General features: G+C 38.8%; 1 protein-coding gene across 1 annotated transcript in view; it reads right to left on the minus strand.

The window, feature by feature from the left end:
* Positions 1–97: 97 nt before the first annotated feature.
* The window catches only part of DMC1 (DNA meiotic recombinase 1), a 31,355-nt gene continuing 14,843 nt past the window's right edge, over positions 98–16,609 (minus strand). The window contains exons 3-15 of the mRNA XM_008931538.3: positions 11,097–11,187; positions 10,418–10,462; positions 8,055–8,201; positions 7,683–7,765; positions 7,025–7,077; positions 6,103–6,144; positions 4,825–4,897; positions 3,869–3,960; positions 3,284–3,357; positions 3,073–3,187; positions 2,273–2,333; positions 1,618–1,734; positions 98–1,163 (exon numbers count right to left, since the gene is read on the minus strand). Coding sequence (XP_008929786.2) covers positions 1,094–1,163; positions 1,618–1,734; positions 2,273–2,333; positions 3,073–3,187; positions 3,284–3,357; positions 3,869–3,960; positions 4,825–4,897; positions 6,103–6,144; positions 7,025–7,077; positions 7,683–7,765; positions 8,055–8,201; positions 10,418–10,462; positions 11,097–11,187 — 1,063 coding nt within the window. The 3' untranslated portion in view covers positions 98–1,093. The remainder of the gene's footprint in view (positions 1,164–1,617; positions 1,735–2,272; positions 2,334–3,072; positions 3,188–3,283; positions 3,358–3,868; positions 3,961–4,824; positions 4,898–6,102; positions 6,145–7,024; positions 7,078–7,682; positions 7,766–8,054; positions 8,202–10,417; positions 10,463–11,096; positions 11,188–16,609) is intronic.

The raw sequence follows: 16,609 nt of genomic DNA on the forward strand, positions 1-16,609 counted from the left end.
TAAATTATTGAGTTTATTTTAAAACAAGCCATTCCATGAGCATCAGAGGTATTGCAAACTGAATTATTATTTTGTCCCCCAGTGCCCTGTTTCTCTCGTTATTCCCAGCTTCTTCTTTTGTACCCCATGACCCACACCTCTGGCTAGTTTTGAGCTGTGCTCCCTCAGCAAACTGAATCCTAAATGCCTTTCCCTCAGTGTAAGCGACAGTGCCAGTGCCTCTCTCTCCTATGTAGCCACTGGGATTGTTTTATTCCTTTTAATAATGATGATGATAACAATAATTATTAGTAATCTTTGGTATTCTTACTTCTGTTAGAAGAATGACAAGCCAATTATGTAAAGTTTGTCCCGTTAGAGAACTAGACAATAGGTTTAAAATGTTGGGTTGCACCCGGATTATTTCTCTCATGAAAGATCAACAGAATTATTGAGAGAAGGGTTTAATTCAAAGCACCCAAACATAATCAGACCTCTGTTCTAATTCAGTCTTTATTTTTAACTTTAATAAGAACAGTTTTAAAACATTCTCTTCAAAAAGTAAAAACTGCTAAATAAAAATGTAAGCATTATCAAGATAAAAATAGTCAAGATAAAAATGCCTAAAAACATATTTTTAAAATTACTTGTTCTTCTGCAGTACATGAGAATCCATCAAGTTCTTGGGCTGTTGCTCCTCCCACTGCCTTTTCCACCTATTTATGGTAATTTCATAACTGAGTTTATTCCAATTCTTCTTCATTTCACTCCATTAAATTCTATGACTTAGACATTCTCTTTGAAATAAACTAAGAAAGAGTATATTTAATCTCATGTGAAAGAACAGCTTTGATTTTCACAAAACATAGGAAAAGGATTCTGAGAACAATTCACAAGCTTATTTCTTGAATCATTGTCTGCTGAAAGTTCAGTTGAAAAACAAAGACCTTAAATGAACCAAATTCAGTAAAACTGAACTGTACAGAGTTCATCCCAGTGTTCTCCCAAAATATCTCAAATAGTTCTCAAAAGCTAGAAGTGAAGCCAGGCAGTTGTGGCCATGCACAAATCTTCATCCCAACTTGCCCAGCAGTACATTTACATTGTTTTTTACCTATTCTTTGGCATCCCCAATCCCTCCCGTGGTTATTGCAAATGTAGCTTCATTTTCAGGCATCTCAGGGCTGGAGAAAAAAACAACCAAGAAACTTGTGGGTTTCTCCATATTAAATGCAGTTGTGAAACAGTCCCCAAAATGTTGTAGGTGTAAGTGACCTGGAACACTTCAGTGCCTTTATACCTATGTGCAAACGTGATCAATATCAGCACGATCCGAAAAAGTGAAATAATTATGTCAGGAAAACAGTAATTTCACAGCTCTGGAGCACGACTCCTACCAAACTATTGGATGGTCTTCTTTAAGAGCCGAGCATCTTAGTAGGATTTATAATGAAAGATCACGTAATTTAATGTATGTAATATGCAAGACAACTTTAATTAGTTGTTTAATCTGTTAATTAGTTTGTCCTTTCAGATTTTCTCCCAATTTACCATGCAGAAAGTTTCAGTACCTTGAACTTGGTCACTTTACAGTTGCTCATAATGCAGTTTCCTTGCTGTGAGGGAAAGGTCATTTACCTGTCATATATCTTTGCAATACGCAGCTCCCCTCTCCCTTTCCTCAAACTGATCCTGGTAGTCGAAGCATGAGCAAGGATGTGGCCCCCAATGGGCTTTTTTGGGTCTGCCTGAAAGCTGAATTAGCAAGAAAATGGCAGCGATTCACTGTGCAAATTCCAGAGGTTAATACTGTGATTAACTGTCAGACAAGGCCTATTCAACTCAGTAATAAATGATAAATAGGTCAATATATTAAAAAAATACTTTAGCACACTTGCCTCAAGATAGGATGTTCAGATGGTCAGTGCTGGCATCATTTGCCTCTCATTAAATTCAAGAGGCTCAAGAAATGCACAATTTAAACATCATATATAAGGTCTTCCAAAGGAAAATGGGATGCTTTTTCAATACTTTTTGTAGCTCGTTGTCTTCATTCAAGTCACAGTGAAATCATACCGTCATACCAGGCAGCAGATAAACGTAAAAAACATTACAAAAACTGAGAGAAACTTAGAGGTGTCATCCATGAACGATTCCTCATACCACAGGAACCAATAAAAAAATCTGAACCTCCATTTCAGTGCCACTTGCTCTATACAGTCTCAGTTCTCTCTTAAATACGTATTACAAAATAGGAGAAAGTTTTTAAAAAGAGAGAGAAGAATTCTCTTACGTCATAGTTGCTCCTGGGTCAGCAGTCATCTGGTTGGTCACAAACACGGCCACGTTATATTCTGCAATGGAAAACAATGGAAAGAAGGTAGACTACATCCAATTAGAATGCCAAAATATTCTCCCATCCACAGTAAAAGCAGGGCTGCTGCTGAAGCACTTCACATTTCAAATGAACGAGCAGCAAATATTCTTTATGGCTGATGGCTGCAGTTAATCAGGAGTCAACTTGAATTTGCTCCTGCATGGCTTCAGCTGAGGTACACCAAAAATGAGCACTTTTCAGAATTCCAGTGAACAAGTCTTTCTCAGTTCCCATCTTCTCTCTTGGCACCCTGCCCTCAGCCCCTTCTCCCTCCCTTTCTCTGTTTGCCTTTTTTTTTACTGCACAGAAAAAAAGCATTTACTCATTCCTCATCAACATCCTGTCATCATCCCTCAGAGCATTGCAAAGTCCTAGGAAAGCGGTGATGGGCTTTTTTATCTCTCTGTGCCTTCATCCTTTTTTCTATTCTTTGTGTTTCTTTTGTATTTAGACTGTAGAAATTTGGGGAAGACAATTTCTCTTACTGGATATTTGTCCAGATCGACAACGTATTCTCTCATTTAGGATCTGACAGCATTTCTAGAAAAACTCTAAATGCTGAAGAGTTCTAAAGTTTTCTCAATCTGTCATCTTGAATTAATATATTTTCAGTTTGATCTTTTTGGTAACAGACAGAGGTGTAAAGTGAGGAAAGATTCCTGGGCCAGTGCCTGATTGATAATACACTTGGACTACTAGGTGGTTGTGCTACCAACCTTCTGATATTTTTTGGAGCCTTGACAGCATCTGAGCTAGTTTCTGTTGTCGTTCAGCCAACTCTCCACGACCGCTGAAATCCACACGGAAAAGTGCCATTATGGAGTCAATGATCTGCATTGTAATTATGCTAGATAAGTAAATATAGTGAAAGAAAATAGGAAAACTTATTCTGAAACAGTAAGCATACAAAACCAAAAAGTCTTGTACCAATAGCTTGAAGATACCAGCTTCCTCATGGAACTTGGCTGCTACATAGTCAAGCAATTCCATCTGATGTTCACCTGGTGGGAAGTAGAGTTGCCAAGTGAAATTAGGACCAGAAGGAGCTCTGAAGGAACAAAAGCCTGAATTTTAAAATCCCACTTTAAATGTTTGCACTGTTTATATTTTCACTGCCAGCAGTTTTAAATCCAGTGCCCAGTAACAATCTACAATACCCAACAGTGCCTGTGCTTCTGCAGGCTCCAGTTTCCACTTGCCCATCTCACAACACTTCTTTGTGAAAAGCTTCACAATGAAAGTATGCAAGAAGAAAACTTTTTTTCTCGTGTTAAGAAACTGAAAAGCAATATAAACAGTTCAACTTAATGTTGAATTAAATGACACACAGAAATTGTTTTCATCGTATTTGTATTGCACTCTCAAAGTAAAAGTCCCATTTAAAACTTTCTTAAGTTTTAAAGCAGTGTCTTGTGACACAGTGTGTTGGAGCTGTAGATAAAATGAGAATATTAAAATGGGTACCTCGGAGAAAAAACACAAATATCATGCCAGTTTCAATACTGTTCTTACTAGTATATGCACGTGCATACAGCACATTGTCAAGTACTGCCTCGTGGTCAACGCTGAAGCGATCGGCAATGTCACGGAGACGGTCTGGTCGGCTGACATTAGTCAGAGTTAAGGATTTCTCTTTATACAAACCAGGCCCTGAAAATAATAAAACTCCATTCCAAAATAGAATTCGGGGTGGGATGGGGTGGGAAAGAAGAATACTTATTTCAATCCTAGAGAAGACTGACTTTTTCTCTTCATGCTGTCCCACGTACCCTAAAGATAGTTTAAGGCTCACGATGATAATTGTTTTGTGTTTAAGGTTTGAGGCGGGGGGGCTGGCACATGAATATCTGTGCTCTAGGAATTTAGCTGTGAGCAAAACCTGTTTATACACAGTCTATCGCAGATGTGAAGTGTTAAAAATAGTGTTTAGTACTTAGATAAATTTATCTTGAACAGAAAAGCTGCTATCACCCGTAGGAGGCCTATTAGATCTTAAAAAAAAATCACCAAAAAACCCCCAACCCAAAAAACAAAACCCAACAAAACAAAACAAAAACCTCAAAAAACAAAACCAAAAAACACAAAAAAACCCAAAAACAAAACAAAAACCCCCAACCAATCAAAAAAAACAAACAAAAAAACCACCAAAAGCAAAACCAAAACAAAAAAAAACCAAAACCAAAAAACCCCAAGCAAACAAACCAAAACCAAAAAAACCCACACACAAGCAAAAGTTATTTAAAATAAAATCTGAATCCTAACTCTAATTTTTCCAGGTTGAATTACATCAAATGACAGAGGAAAAAGTCACTTCCTTGTGGGCCACTACACACTGTGCTCTTCAGGATTTCTGTGCCAGTCATAATTTTTTACATATATGAAGCTATCAGGAGACTCCTGCTTCCATATAATAAAATAAACTGTCTCTCAAGTTCATCATATCTGTAGCTTAAGAGTCAAAAAGATACAAAGTGTTTTCAGTATCAATGAAGATAATCTTTCCACCTGTGTAGCCATTTGGTCCCGGGAGCTGAGCTGTTACTGCAGAGAATCATAGAAGATCAACATGAAAAAGTGGGGAAAATATTTTCTTGCTCCTTCTATTATTATTTTTTAAAATAAAATACAACTGCTTATTCATATCACAAAGAACCACCAGTTTTAATCAATGTGGAAATGAGGAGTATCTCAAGTTTTACTGCCATCTTGAGTATAAACTCAAGCCCCTTTTCTCAACTGGAGATCAGATGAGATTTAATAAATGCTATCAAAACTGTGTTTTACTGAGTACCCTAACTAAATCTGTATCTTTTAAGGATATTATTAATAAGTTCCTATACACAAGGCATTGTCTTAATTCTCTGCCCAAATTGATTGTATTGTTTTAGTAGGGTTTTTTCCAGCTGTAACTCATCTGATCAAAAATTCTTTGGGTATGAATTTTTCCTGATACATGAACAGTTATTGATTGTGGGTTTAATCTCTTTAGAGTGAATAAGCTAAAATGTTGAATCCAGTTGTAATCATTCATGCAAAAGGGTATGACTCTGCTGGCCATTAGACTGTACTAACTAGAAGAGGCCTTATTTTTCCAGAACATGCCATATTTCACTATACAATGAACCCTACATTCATTTAAGGGAATTTGCCTACGCAGTGTCTGGTAATTCCAGCAGCATTAATAGTTATATTAGTTATTTTTTACTACTATTTCCACATCGAGAGATATCTCTGGGAAATCAGAGTCCTGCTGTATTTGGCACTGCCCGAATACTGCAACTGCCAAAGTATTTGTTTATCCAGTTACAGACAGCCAGTAGTATCCCCTCAGTGCCCTTCCAGAATGTCATATTCAGCAAAACCTCTGGAAACCAGGAAAGTAAAAGAGATACTGAGATAGAATCTTTGCCTTTGCCCTTTTCTGAGCAATGCCCCCCATCTACATGTGACCCATATTTGTGCTCTGCTTTTCCAGATGGTGTGTTATACTGGTTTATCTAAGGCAGTCTATTATCATCTCTCTCCTTATGGCAAAATTTACATGGATGTGAGCAGTATTAAAAAGTAAACATTTATGAGTTCTCTACTCAAACACAGCTAATGGAGGTAAGAGTCACCAAGGTCTGTTACACTGTATTTCTGGACATAAAAGATTCTGAGTTGTCTCTATGTGTTTAATTCTGACATAGGGGTAAAGAATGGGTTCACTGAGAAGAAACATGTCTCTTTTAAGGCATTACACCTACCACAAAGAGTGTGAGATAGCTGGGTTTTGCCTGTCCGAAACTCTGTTAAATAAAGAAAAGGGGAAAAAAAAGTCAAGGTCTCTTTTTCCAAGTTTGCCAGATTCAGGCATTACTGCAGTTAGGAACACTCTTACTTACAAAACTCACTTCTATCTCTATCTTTTTAAATCATTTAACCTCAATTTATAAATCATATTCTGTGCAAGAGAAATGTGTCACATGAAAAGCAAAATCTGAAATGCTTTAATTTTATCACACTAGATTGCTAAGGTCATTTATTCCCTTGTGTGCAGAAGTTAAAACCACATGGCACCTGTGGTAAAGTGTTAACTGAGGACAGGTGGGGTAAGAAATGGTTGATTCCATTGACCTGGGCCAGTTTCATTTTCAGTAAAATGATCAAGGAGAAGTTTACAAGTTTATCATCTCACTACATCAAATCATGTTAGTCTCCAGTTTATCTTTTCTAAAGGGAAGAGTGCTGTGTTTTATGAACTCTTCTTGTTGTTGTTGAAGTGTTAAGCACAAACTAATCAAGTGTACTATAATAGTAGCTTAATTGTAATTTCAGAATCTTACATGAAATACAATGTACACTAAGCGTGCATACCTTTTGTGGCAGTTGTGTTACTGGAAAGGAACATTTTGCATCAGAACTTTGACACCTTAGTAATAGTGTTAATAATGATATGCCCCAAGTCTAATGATTACTCAGCTCAAACTTAGTCTGCAAGCAAATGAAGAGGGAAAATGAGAAAACACTAAGAGAAGTGGATTCTTTCTTCTTGCACTCATGCAGGTCCTCATCTTTGTGAGTACGACATGGTAAATTTGATAGAAATAATCAATTTTTTATGAATTAAAATCTAAATTAAGTTTCAGGTCTTTGTTCAGTAACACTCATTTAATGTGGTTCTCTCACCTCCAAAGGCCTCAGTGATTGCCATGCTTTCAATCCCACCACCCAGAAGTTTACTGGAGAAAGGGAGAGGATTATGATATAGTTAAACCCACAAAATCAGAAGAGGAAAGTAAAAAAAGATACATTTTTGCTACTTTAAGAAAAGTAATTTTTGCCCTAAAGCCCCTCACTTGCTGCATTAAGTGCAGGGCACTAAATGATCCCTGATTCATAAAGAATTAACTCTGTCTTAACTTCTCCTTTTATGTGTAAGAGAAAGATCTGTAGAAATTGTAACTGGAAAGAAAGAAGAGGAAAAAATAACATTTGAAAAGATAAATATCTCAAGGGAGATCTTGAACACTTGTAAGTTTGACCTGAGACCTGCAGGTTGTTTTGACTAGGTAAAAAAAATGATGATACATTCAGGATTTTTGGATGCAAACTCTTGATGTTTATTTACAGTGACTGTACAAAGTTCAGTTTCCCCTCAGAAAAGGAGTTTGCCTTGTTGCTTACTGATGCAGGAATCTTTGAGCCAGCACTAGCTCCAAATGCAAGGGGACCTACTTGTCCTATGTGAGTATTTATTCCCTTATATTTCTGTGTCTCATTGAGGACGATAAATATAATCATTGGAAACATTTGGATGAAGGAAGGATTTTAGAGGTAAGCTTACTCGAATTCCTGGCTGCCAGTAGAAATATGAAATACCATCTTCCGTTTTTCACTGTACTCAAAGGCAGTCAGGAAGCCTGGCTCCTAAGGAAGACCAAAGACAACATGAGAGGTTTATTTTAGCTTTATCCTGAAGTTATAGTGCAATATCCCATATAAATATCTTCTCTCCGCTCTAGCCTCATTCACACAGGTAAGGTATGAAAAATACTATCTGGTTGTTGTGGAGTATAAAGTATTATCCCTTTAGAGTAACAAACAGAATAATTTTCAAAATTATCTTAATGATGTGGTGGAAAATCTGTTAAGAGAAATGTTGCACAGCATTTTGGAGAGGCCAACATAGGTTTAAACTCTCAGGGAAGTGACTTACAATAAGCTTGTTTGCAGCTTCTTTAATCTTGTCCACTTTGGCCTCTGAAAGCCCTTTTACATTGCACAGCGCCCGTCTCGTGGTCATCTGGATTCCTTTGATTGTGCAGATCCCAACTGACTTCAGCTTTTTGATATCTGCTACGTTCTGTAAAGAAATTTCCCTTCTGTGAGTATTCAGACAGTTAACAATTTGAAACATACTGTACTATACATTCATATGCATGTGGGTTTTCACCGAAAAATAAACAGATTTACACAGTAAACTCTCCATTGTGTAGTTTGTGACACCAACAAAAGAAAATTTTGAGTAAGATTGGTGTGAGGGATCATGGTGCAGAGAGCAGCTCCTGGTGGTTTTGAGAGAAAGGTGTCTGGGTCCAGTTGTATTTACTTGTCCTTGTTCAGTGTCAGTTTTTCTAGATCCAAGCTGGTAGTAAAGAAACAGGATGGATTATTACAGATAGCATGGAGCCCATCCTAGGAAACCCTATAACACTCAGTCTGCCCTTGGTCCCTTAGCACAGATAATCTGTAAACCATATGATCTGAGGGTGGACAGTTGGGAGCCAATACACGAGGATCACTGGAAGCTGAGTCTAAATGCTGTGCTGTTTTTGCATGTTCACAGTTATGTCCAGTTTAAAACACATGTATCTTCCAGATCTAAGTGATACCTTGGGATGGAACGAGCTACTGGAGTTTTTCATAAATTGGGAACAGCACAACTTCAGACAGCACCCTACTGACACATTTTGCCTCCTCTCACCTCATTTTATGATGTTGACATCACTGGGAATTTAAAAGCACAAACAGCCTACTCACAAGAAAACACACTGTGTGAAAGGTGTGGGATAATACATCAATTTACCATTTCTGGCCAAGATTTTCCTTTGAAAAAAACTATGAACTGGACATATCATCTATTTATCTAGAGTGTGGGAGTGCATGGAGCATAGGAAGGGAGGGGGTTGTGTGAGAAATCAGTCATGTTCATTTGGAAGCTTATTTCTCATCCTGTGATATGTGTATGACACTCAGCAAAGGCTGAGGGGTCACAGCACCTTAATTCCAACCAAACACCTTTGATCATCGAACCACAACCTCGGTTGTGCTATTCTGACTCTCTTTGTGGCTACATGTCAGATCTAGTAAATATTTTTCTCTCTACTCCTCAGGAAAAAAAAATCTAAAACCACAAAAATTATTTCTTGAAGTAAATTAATTTAGCAGATATGGGTCATCATATGTTCACACAAAGCTTTTAACTGGCACAGCTGAGAACAAAACCTTCCCCTGAGGTGTGAGAATACCCACTTGGAAGAAAGAAAAAAATGAAAAGGAGCAGAATAGCCCTGTTAAACAAGAAAAACAGCCTAAGTCATTAACCTTTATTTTCAAGATCTTTCACACATTCATATCATTATGTGAATGCTGTGCCTTATTTAATACTGACAGGCTAGTACAGCTCCCTTCCAGCTCAGGTCAGCCTCTTTGATCAACTTGTTAAATTTTTAACACAATAATTTGTGTATTTTTCCTGTGTGGCCCCATAGTTAGAGCTCCCAATCGTGTGATCCTTCTTCAGAACTCTAAAACTGCCAATAAAAAAAGTTGTCAACAATTACACTGCTGACATGCTCAGCCCAGTAGCTATAGTGCTGACTAATGATGACTCATTCTGTCTGTGTCCTTCCCATCTGTATTTGCCTGTAGTCATTTAAATTAGAGTTAAATCTTATGTTACTTCAGGCAAACCCAACCTTTTATTCTGCTCCTATAACTGAATATAATAGGATTCCAATCCATGAGCCAGACTCCTAGATAAACATATAATAGTAATTCAAATAAATAGGTGATGTTTATGTGATAATTATGATAATGATAACAATGATAGGAATTCATATTTGATGAAGAAAACCACTTATTTCTCTAGCTACTAATATTCTCCTCACTCCTACTCTCCCCCCTTCACCAGCATGCTGAAAATAGTATAGCGACAATTGTCACAGTGTAATCTCACAGGCACCAGAAATACAGGAGTAATTACAAAGATTGGCAGGAACAGGAAATAATCTATCACACAGTTTTCAAATAAATTAGCAAGCAGTTGGTTTTTCAAGAGTGCTAGGTGATAAATAGTTTGAGTGTCTTGCCACTTTATTTAGGAATCTGATGTGAACGAGATTTTCTAAAAATTTGTCTTATAACCAGAGGCAAAATTTGTCTCCACATGACTGAGTTAGAATGTACTGCAAGGAGGAATTTCAGCTACTTGCATCAATGTGCATACAGTTTTGGAAATAACCTTACAACATCTTTACATACACAACTCTGTGTGGTCAAGTGATTGCTAATACTTACAATTCCATGCTTCTGTAGAAGGTCAATATCCTGAAAAAAGGATTCCTAAAAAAAAATAGCAGGAAAAAAATAGATTTTTGTTTTTCTTGTTATTTTCTTGTTATTATGTGTATCTCATTATGTGTCTGTTTCAAATTTGTAAACTTCTGTTGATTTTCCTCAATAATACTTAACTTCTTGGGCAACTGAAATAGGCAAAGCCATAGCGAGCCAAAAAGGCCTTAATATTTCCTATCACCTTCTCCATAAAGTGTGACTTCACAGGCAATTAATCCTCTGCTATGCTAATAAAACTTGTGTTGTCATCATCATCATCTAGAGCTTTTCTGCCACAGTTTCTCAGTCTTTTCATGGCGATGACCATTCCTTGGAAGCATAAGATTAACTGATATCCCCTTGCATTTAATAGAGAAGCACAAAATATAAAGAAATAACGATAATCTCATTAAAAATTGTGCATAGCTTTTGAAAGGTTAACGAAGAGTACTTGAAGAGCCAGGTTGTACAGGGACTAAGAGAATGAGATTTTCTTGGTAATAGATTAGAGCAAAATTTTAAACACATTGAACTCCCTGATGGTCTTTGGGGATCTCCTGTCTCTCCACTGATTTCTTAACACTATCAAATTACTTTCAAACAACATCTGCTGCTCATATTTTCCAACCAACCTTAAATTTACCTCATCATCCTGGTATCCTGGTTCTTCTTGGACTACTTGATCCTCCATGGCCTTCATTGTGAAAGAGCAGGCAAGAAAGTATTGATCACTGCTGGGAAATGCAAACAAAGACAGTTTTGGGGAGGCAATAAATGAGTAAATGATTGTAAAAGTACTTTTAAGAAATCCTTGAACTACAGAAACTTGTCAGTATGTCATCATATATGGATTTAAACTTGGATTCTGCTTCCAAATCTTCATTATCTGATATATCAGACCAAAAGGAGAAAATCTACTGCTTCACTCTAAGATGAACCAGTTTGGCTAGAAAGGAGCTTCACAAGTATTAGTAAAAGAGATCTCATTCCCATGTGAGAATCTTGGGTCAGAGATGAGTTTTTGGAAGTGGGAAACATTTAAAATGATTTATCATTATTGGAATTTATTCTGGTAAGAATGCTAAAGGCAGTCTGTATATTTATAGCAAAAGTAAGCATAGCTACAGACAGAATGGTTAATGGAAAGGCTGTGCAACAGCTCAGCTTCCCCATCTTTATGTGAAAGAAAACCCACAAAACAGTGCTACTAAGGCTACAACTCCTTAGTGATATATCTTGAGAGTAGGCTATTAAAGCTCTATTTGTTTTGAAGTTCTTGCCGAGGTTCAGAATGACCAATAAATGCTGAAGACATGCAAGTAATGCCTGTAAGGAGTATGCTTGCATAAAACGAATAAAGGAAGGGTAATAAAAATCTGAGGCTTTTACTATGCAAAACCATGTACAGAGAGCTCATGTCAAGTTTTTTCATGCTTAACTTGCCATGTCTCTGCTTCACCACTGTTTCACTGCCCTCTCTATGTGACTTCCTATAAGCAAGGCCTAGAAGGGGAACAGGCCCTTAGTGATAGCATGGCTAAACAAGAAGCAAAATATGACCTCCTTAAATTGTATGAATGCAAGAAAAATAAATACAAAGTAGTTCCCTAGAAATATGACCTTATAACCTGTAATCATTTTTTTTCTTTTGTAAATGGGCAAGTTGCTTCTGTTTTAATTGTGAGTTTACCTTTGCTGCTCTATCTATGGCTGATCAAAAGTTTTGTAAACCATCTCATAAAGATATGTGTATATATTTACTTGCTCATCCTTTCTAACTGTAAGATTTGGGAGTCTAACAGAGGTCAGGATAGTTTAGGCTAAATATCTGCAAAGAGCCTTTTTTTTAGCTTCTAAATGGATATTTAAGGTCTGCCTAATTTGCTTGCAAGAATCTTCTGTATACAGAGGCTTGGAAAGGGAGAAATATCAGAATTTTAGTATTATCTTCTGTTAATATTTAATGGAAATATTCTTATAAAATCAGTTGTATCTGATAGTGTCAGGTTATATTTCATTTCTGTTTCAGAACACTGACAATTACGGAATGACAAACCATGCCTTTGCATAAGTACAGTAAAACATTAATTAAAAAATAAGAGATTTTTAAAAATCCTTCAAATACTGAAGGAAGAAAAACAAGTAATGCAAAAGGTATTAAAACTATATTACAATCCCCTTCTTCATTAGAAACATCCTCCTGAAATGCACATAATCCTGCACTTCAATAACACTCAGCAGGTCACGGAATCGTTCTCCTACTCCCCATCCTGAGGCAATTGGCATCTCACAGCAGAAAAACAAGGCAGACCCAGACCTGTGCCCTCCTGCAGGCTACAAGGGGAAACAGAGAAATTATACCTCACCCCACTAGAAAATTTAGGTATGAACAAAATCCTCCTGCTCAGTGGAGGGTCCTCCTGCTGCTGGTGTGTTGGCGCACCTGAAGGATTTCAGTCACCACAGCCTGACACGTAGTAGATAAAAGGGTAAAAGTCTGAGACAAAAGAGCAAATCTATGAAGAAACACCATCAATCTTGTGCCACCTCAGGTGCCCAAGAGTGGTGATGAAGACCTGGATGCTGCACCCCTTCCAGGCTGCGGGTGTGACAGCAGTTCCCAGCAGTTCCCCTTGGGTTTTTGGACTGACAGAAAATGGCTGGAGCAGAGCTCGACCCCCTGGGCCAGGGGCAGGAGGCGATCTGACCTGCCCCAAGGGGCACCACGGTGTGTGTGATCTCACATCTGTTGACTCAGAGGAAAATAAGTGATTAATCGCCTATCAACACACGGATTTATTTGGTTTTTTTCCTTGCCAGCTGCCTTCGCGTAGGATGTACATTTCTGTTCCCAAAGGGTGAGGCACCGCAGAATTTCCCTCTCCCGCCGAGCACCGTAATTCCCCACGAAAATTACAACAATAACGAAACCCCAGCTCACGCCCGGGCAGCTCCGGGAGCGGGTAGGTACAGTACCCAGGCCGAAGGCTCCGAACTCCCCACAGCCTCTCGCCCTCCTCCTCCTGAGGGCACCGACCCGCCGCTTTCCCGCCGGCACCGAGGGGCGGGGCCGCGAGGGAGGGCACGGGCTCCTGGCAGGAATGGGGGCCGTCCCTCCCCTCAGCCCCGTCCCGCGCTGAAATACATTTTAACCACTGTCTTTAATCACTTCATCATCTGTGATTTAAGAAATATATACTCGCTCTCTCTCTAAGGAATATTGCATCGCCCTTGTTTTACAGTTGGGAAAGGCAGCCTTAGTGAAAAACATGGAATGGCATTGATTAGCAGGATATTCAATTCAACACGTTCTGCCTTTGTTTTTCCAGGGTGCCACTCACGCATCTTCCTAAACAAGGCACACGGCGTTTTTGGATTGGATGCTCAAAACCCGTCAGAGAGCTGGAAGAGAAGTGACTTGCCTGAAGTCACAGGACAAGAAAATGAGGCTGAGTCACACACATGACTTAATCTGCCATTTTAAAAGGATGGAAAAGGTGCTTTTTAGTATATGAACACTTTGAGACATCTGCAGTCTTCTTGGAGGCAGTATGTGGAAAGCAATTACCCGTTTTAGCTTGCCTCTGGTAGCACAGTCAGTACGGGACTGCATGTCAAGGAGACATCCGCGGATTCCTGTGAGCAGGAGGAGTTCCTGGCCACCCCTTGTGTGGGTTTGAAATGGCAGAAGGGATGGAAGCAACATTCTCAGCCTGTTTCAAGGTGTTTGTGAAAACTTACCCACCCTTCGTCTGTGGGAGGTTAAGGGCACTTTTTTCAAGCTGTTTCTTAGCCAAGTCAGGAAACCAAGCAACAAACCCCACAGCCCTCAGCAATCATCAGCACACCACAGGAGTGCTCGCAGGGTCCCCATTTGAGACATCAAGCAATTTACATGAGTACCAAAAGTCTAATCCTGGGAGCCCTGAGGCTTTGTCTATATTGAGGAACCGGCTGGCACTGCTTTTGAAAACTGCATTATTCCACAAGAGCTATTCCAGAAGAGCACTTAGGCAGGCAGCCCTTTAAAGGCGAATTCCTTCACAAAGTATGCTTTTATTCCAGAACAGAATGCACATGCAGAGAGTGACCCTTCTGGTCTTACAGAGCACCTCTGCTACAGCTAATGTCTCTGTAAACAACTTTCCCTTCATTATTTTTTTAGTTTGGAAAATAGTTCCCAGAAAGGTCAATGAACGCACAGAATCCGAAGATTATTTCCCACTCCGAAGTGCTACTTTGGGCAATAAATTCCATTCTACAGCTTCAAAATGTTGTGTGATCATTAATTGCTCATTTGGCTTCCAGCTGGTGCTGTGCAATAACCCCACATACCCCATCCTGCTACACACCGGCCAAGTGAGTGGAGGTGTGCTGGAGTCTGCTCCTTCCCTTTTACATGTTCTGCTGCTGACCAGTGTGTCTGCAGCTGGGAGTGAGGTACTGGCAATGAGACACCCCACTGTTATCTGCATTGCCTCTTATGTGGGATCGTGTACCAGTTTGGACAAGATAAGACCCAAGTCAAAACCTTACCATAAAAGTATTAGGTATCCAGAACAGGGAAATCATGAGGGCTTTTTTGTTGGTGGTGGTGGGTTTTGTTTGGGTTTGAGCTTTTGGTTTGTTTTTTTTTTCTTTTTTGATTACCTGGTTTTGATCCATATTTATGTTGCTCAAATGGACTAAAGTCAAATATAGGAGCTAATGCCTTCTCTGAACTTTCAAGTTGGCAGTTTGCCTGTTCCTAACCAGGATAAAATAATATGATATCTGAAATCTTCCCAGAATTGCAGAATGCTTCCGGGCAAAGGTGCAGCAATTTCTTCATATTCTTCAGCTCTCCCTTCTCTAGCTGCCATTGTTTGGATTTTTTCCCCTGTAAAATCCATGTTGGGGGTGAGAGGTGGGGAGGGAAAGCAGAAGAGAGAGGGAGAAAGGATACTGAATATTTCAAAGACAATCCAAATATTAACAAGGCAAAAAACTCTCTTACAGGAAAGGAATATACAGAGTAAATAGCAGCACCACCTTGGAAGTTAGGTTAGCTATTATATTCCCAAAACTACCCAAATCCAGAAATCATGGTAGCCATGCAATGCTGTGTCACTTCAGCTACTCCCTTAGTCACATCATAGTCAACAATCACTGCTTCAAAAAAAAAATTGCCAAAAACTTTCTGTGAGGAAGCACAAACACAGATTCCATCTTGGTCAGTCTCAGGGAAAGGCCACCTTGTTTAAATGTGCCCCATGGAATTTATATTAACTCACACCACAGATTGCAACTCTCTCCTCTTTCTTCACACCTGAAAGCTCTTCTGAAAACCCCTGGTAGCTAATGGGTTATACTGGCAAAAGTATACTAGACTAGCATAGTCTAAAAGCATATCAGATTAGCAAAAGAGAAGAATAGCAGAATTGAATTCAGGTTATCAGAACATGGTAGGATGAATCCACACAATTTTTTGTACTTATGCAATTCTTGCTTATCTTCCTGCTGCTTCATGTCCAAATTCCTCGTTTATCTGCAGTCTCTCTGGTACAGTTCCTTGAATTCCATGTCCATCTTGGGAATATGACTGAAACTGTGCCTGCATATGTTGGGGTAGGCTCTGAGGTTTTACATGAAGGAAATAACTCTGCCTGTGTTTTCCTTCTCTTTGGTCAGAACTAAGATGAACTGCAAAAGCTGTGTGCATACAATGGGTCTCAGGGGGACTGGCAAAAATATCAGATCAGCCAAGCTTCACCGTTCAGACAGGAGAGCTCTATTGTTAAAATGCAATTAATGGAAGGAATAGATATGGTAGTGGGAGACAGTTATGTCTCTGTTGCAATCTTGAGATCTTTAAAAAAGACTTGAAAAAGTACTCAATCCTACAGTGTTGAGAGTGATCCTGCATTAAAAAGACACAGATTTTGCTGCCTCTAATTTACTTTGAGTTAATCACTAAGGATATGTTATAGGATTAGAGATCTCCCTTCTGTTTCTCAAGATGTCTTGTCCAGATCATGGTTCAGAATTGCAGCTATGGAGGAAATGATGAATTAGAGGGCTGTGCCCATTGATATTAAACAGGTGCCAGGTCAAGTCAGGAACACAACAAATTATATGTGACTGGAGAAGAAAAGATGCCAAAGATAATATTAATAT

This window comes from Manacus vitellinus, unplaced genomic scaffold (assembly GCF_001715985.3).
Source record: "Manacus vitellinus isolate BGI_N305 unplaced genomic scaffold, ASM171598v3 scaffold_5_pilon, whole genome shotgun sequence".
Lineage (NCBI taxonomy): Eukaryota > Metazoa > Chordata > Aves > Passeriformes > Pipridae > Manacus > Manacus vitellinus.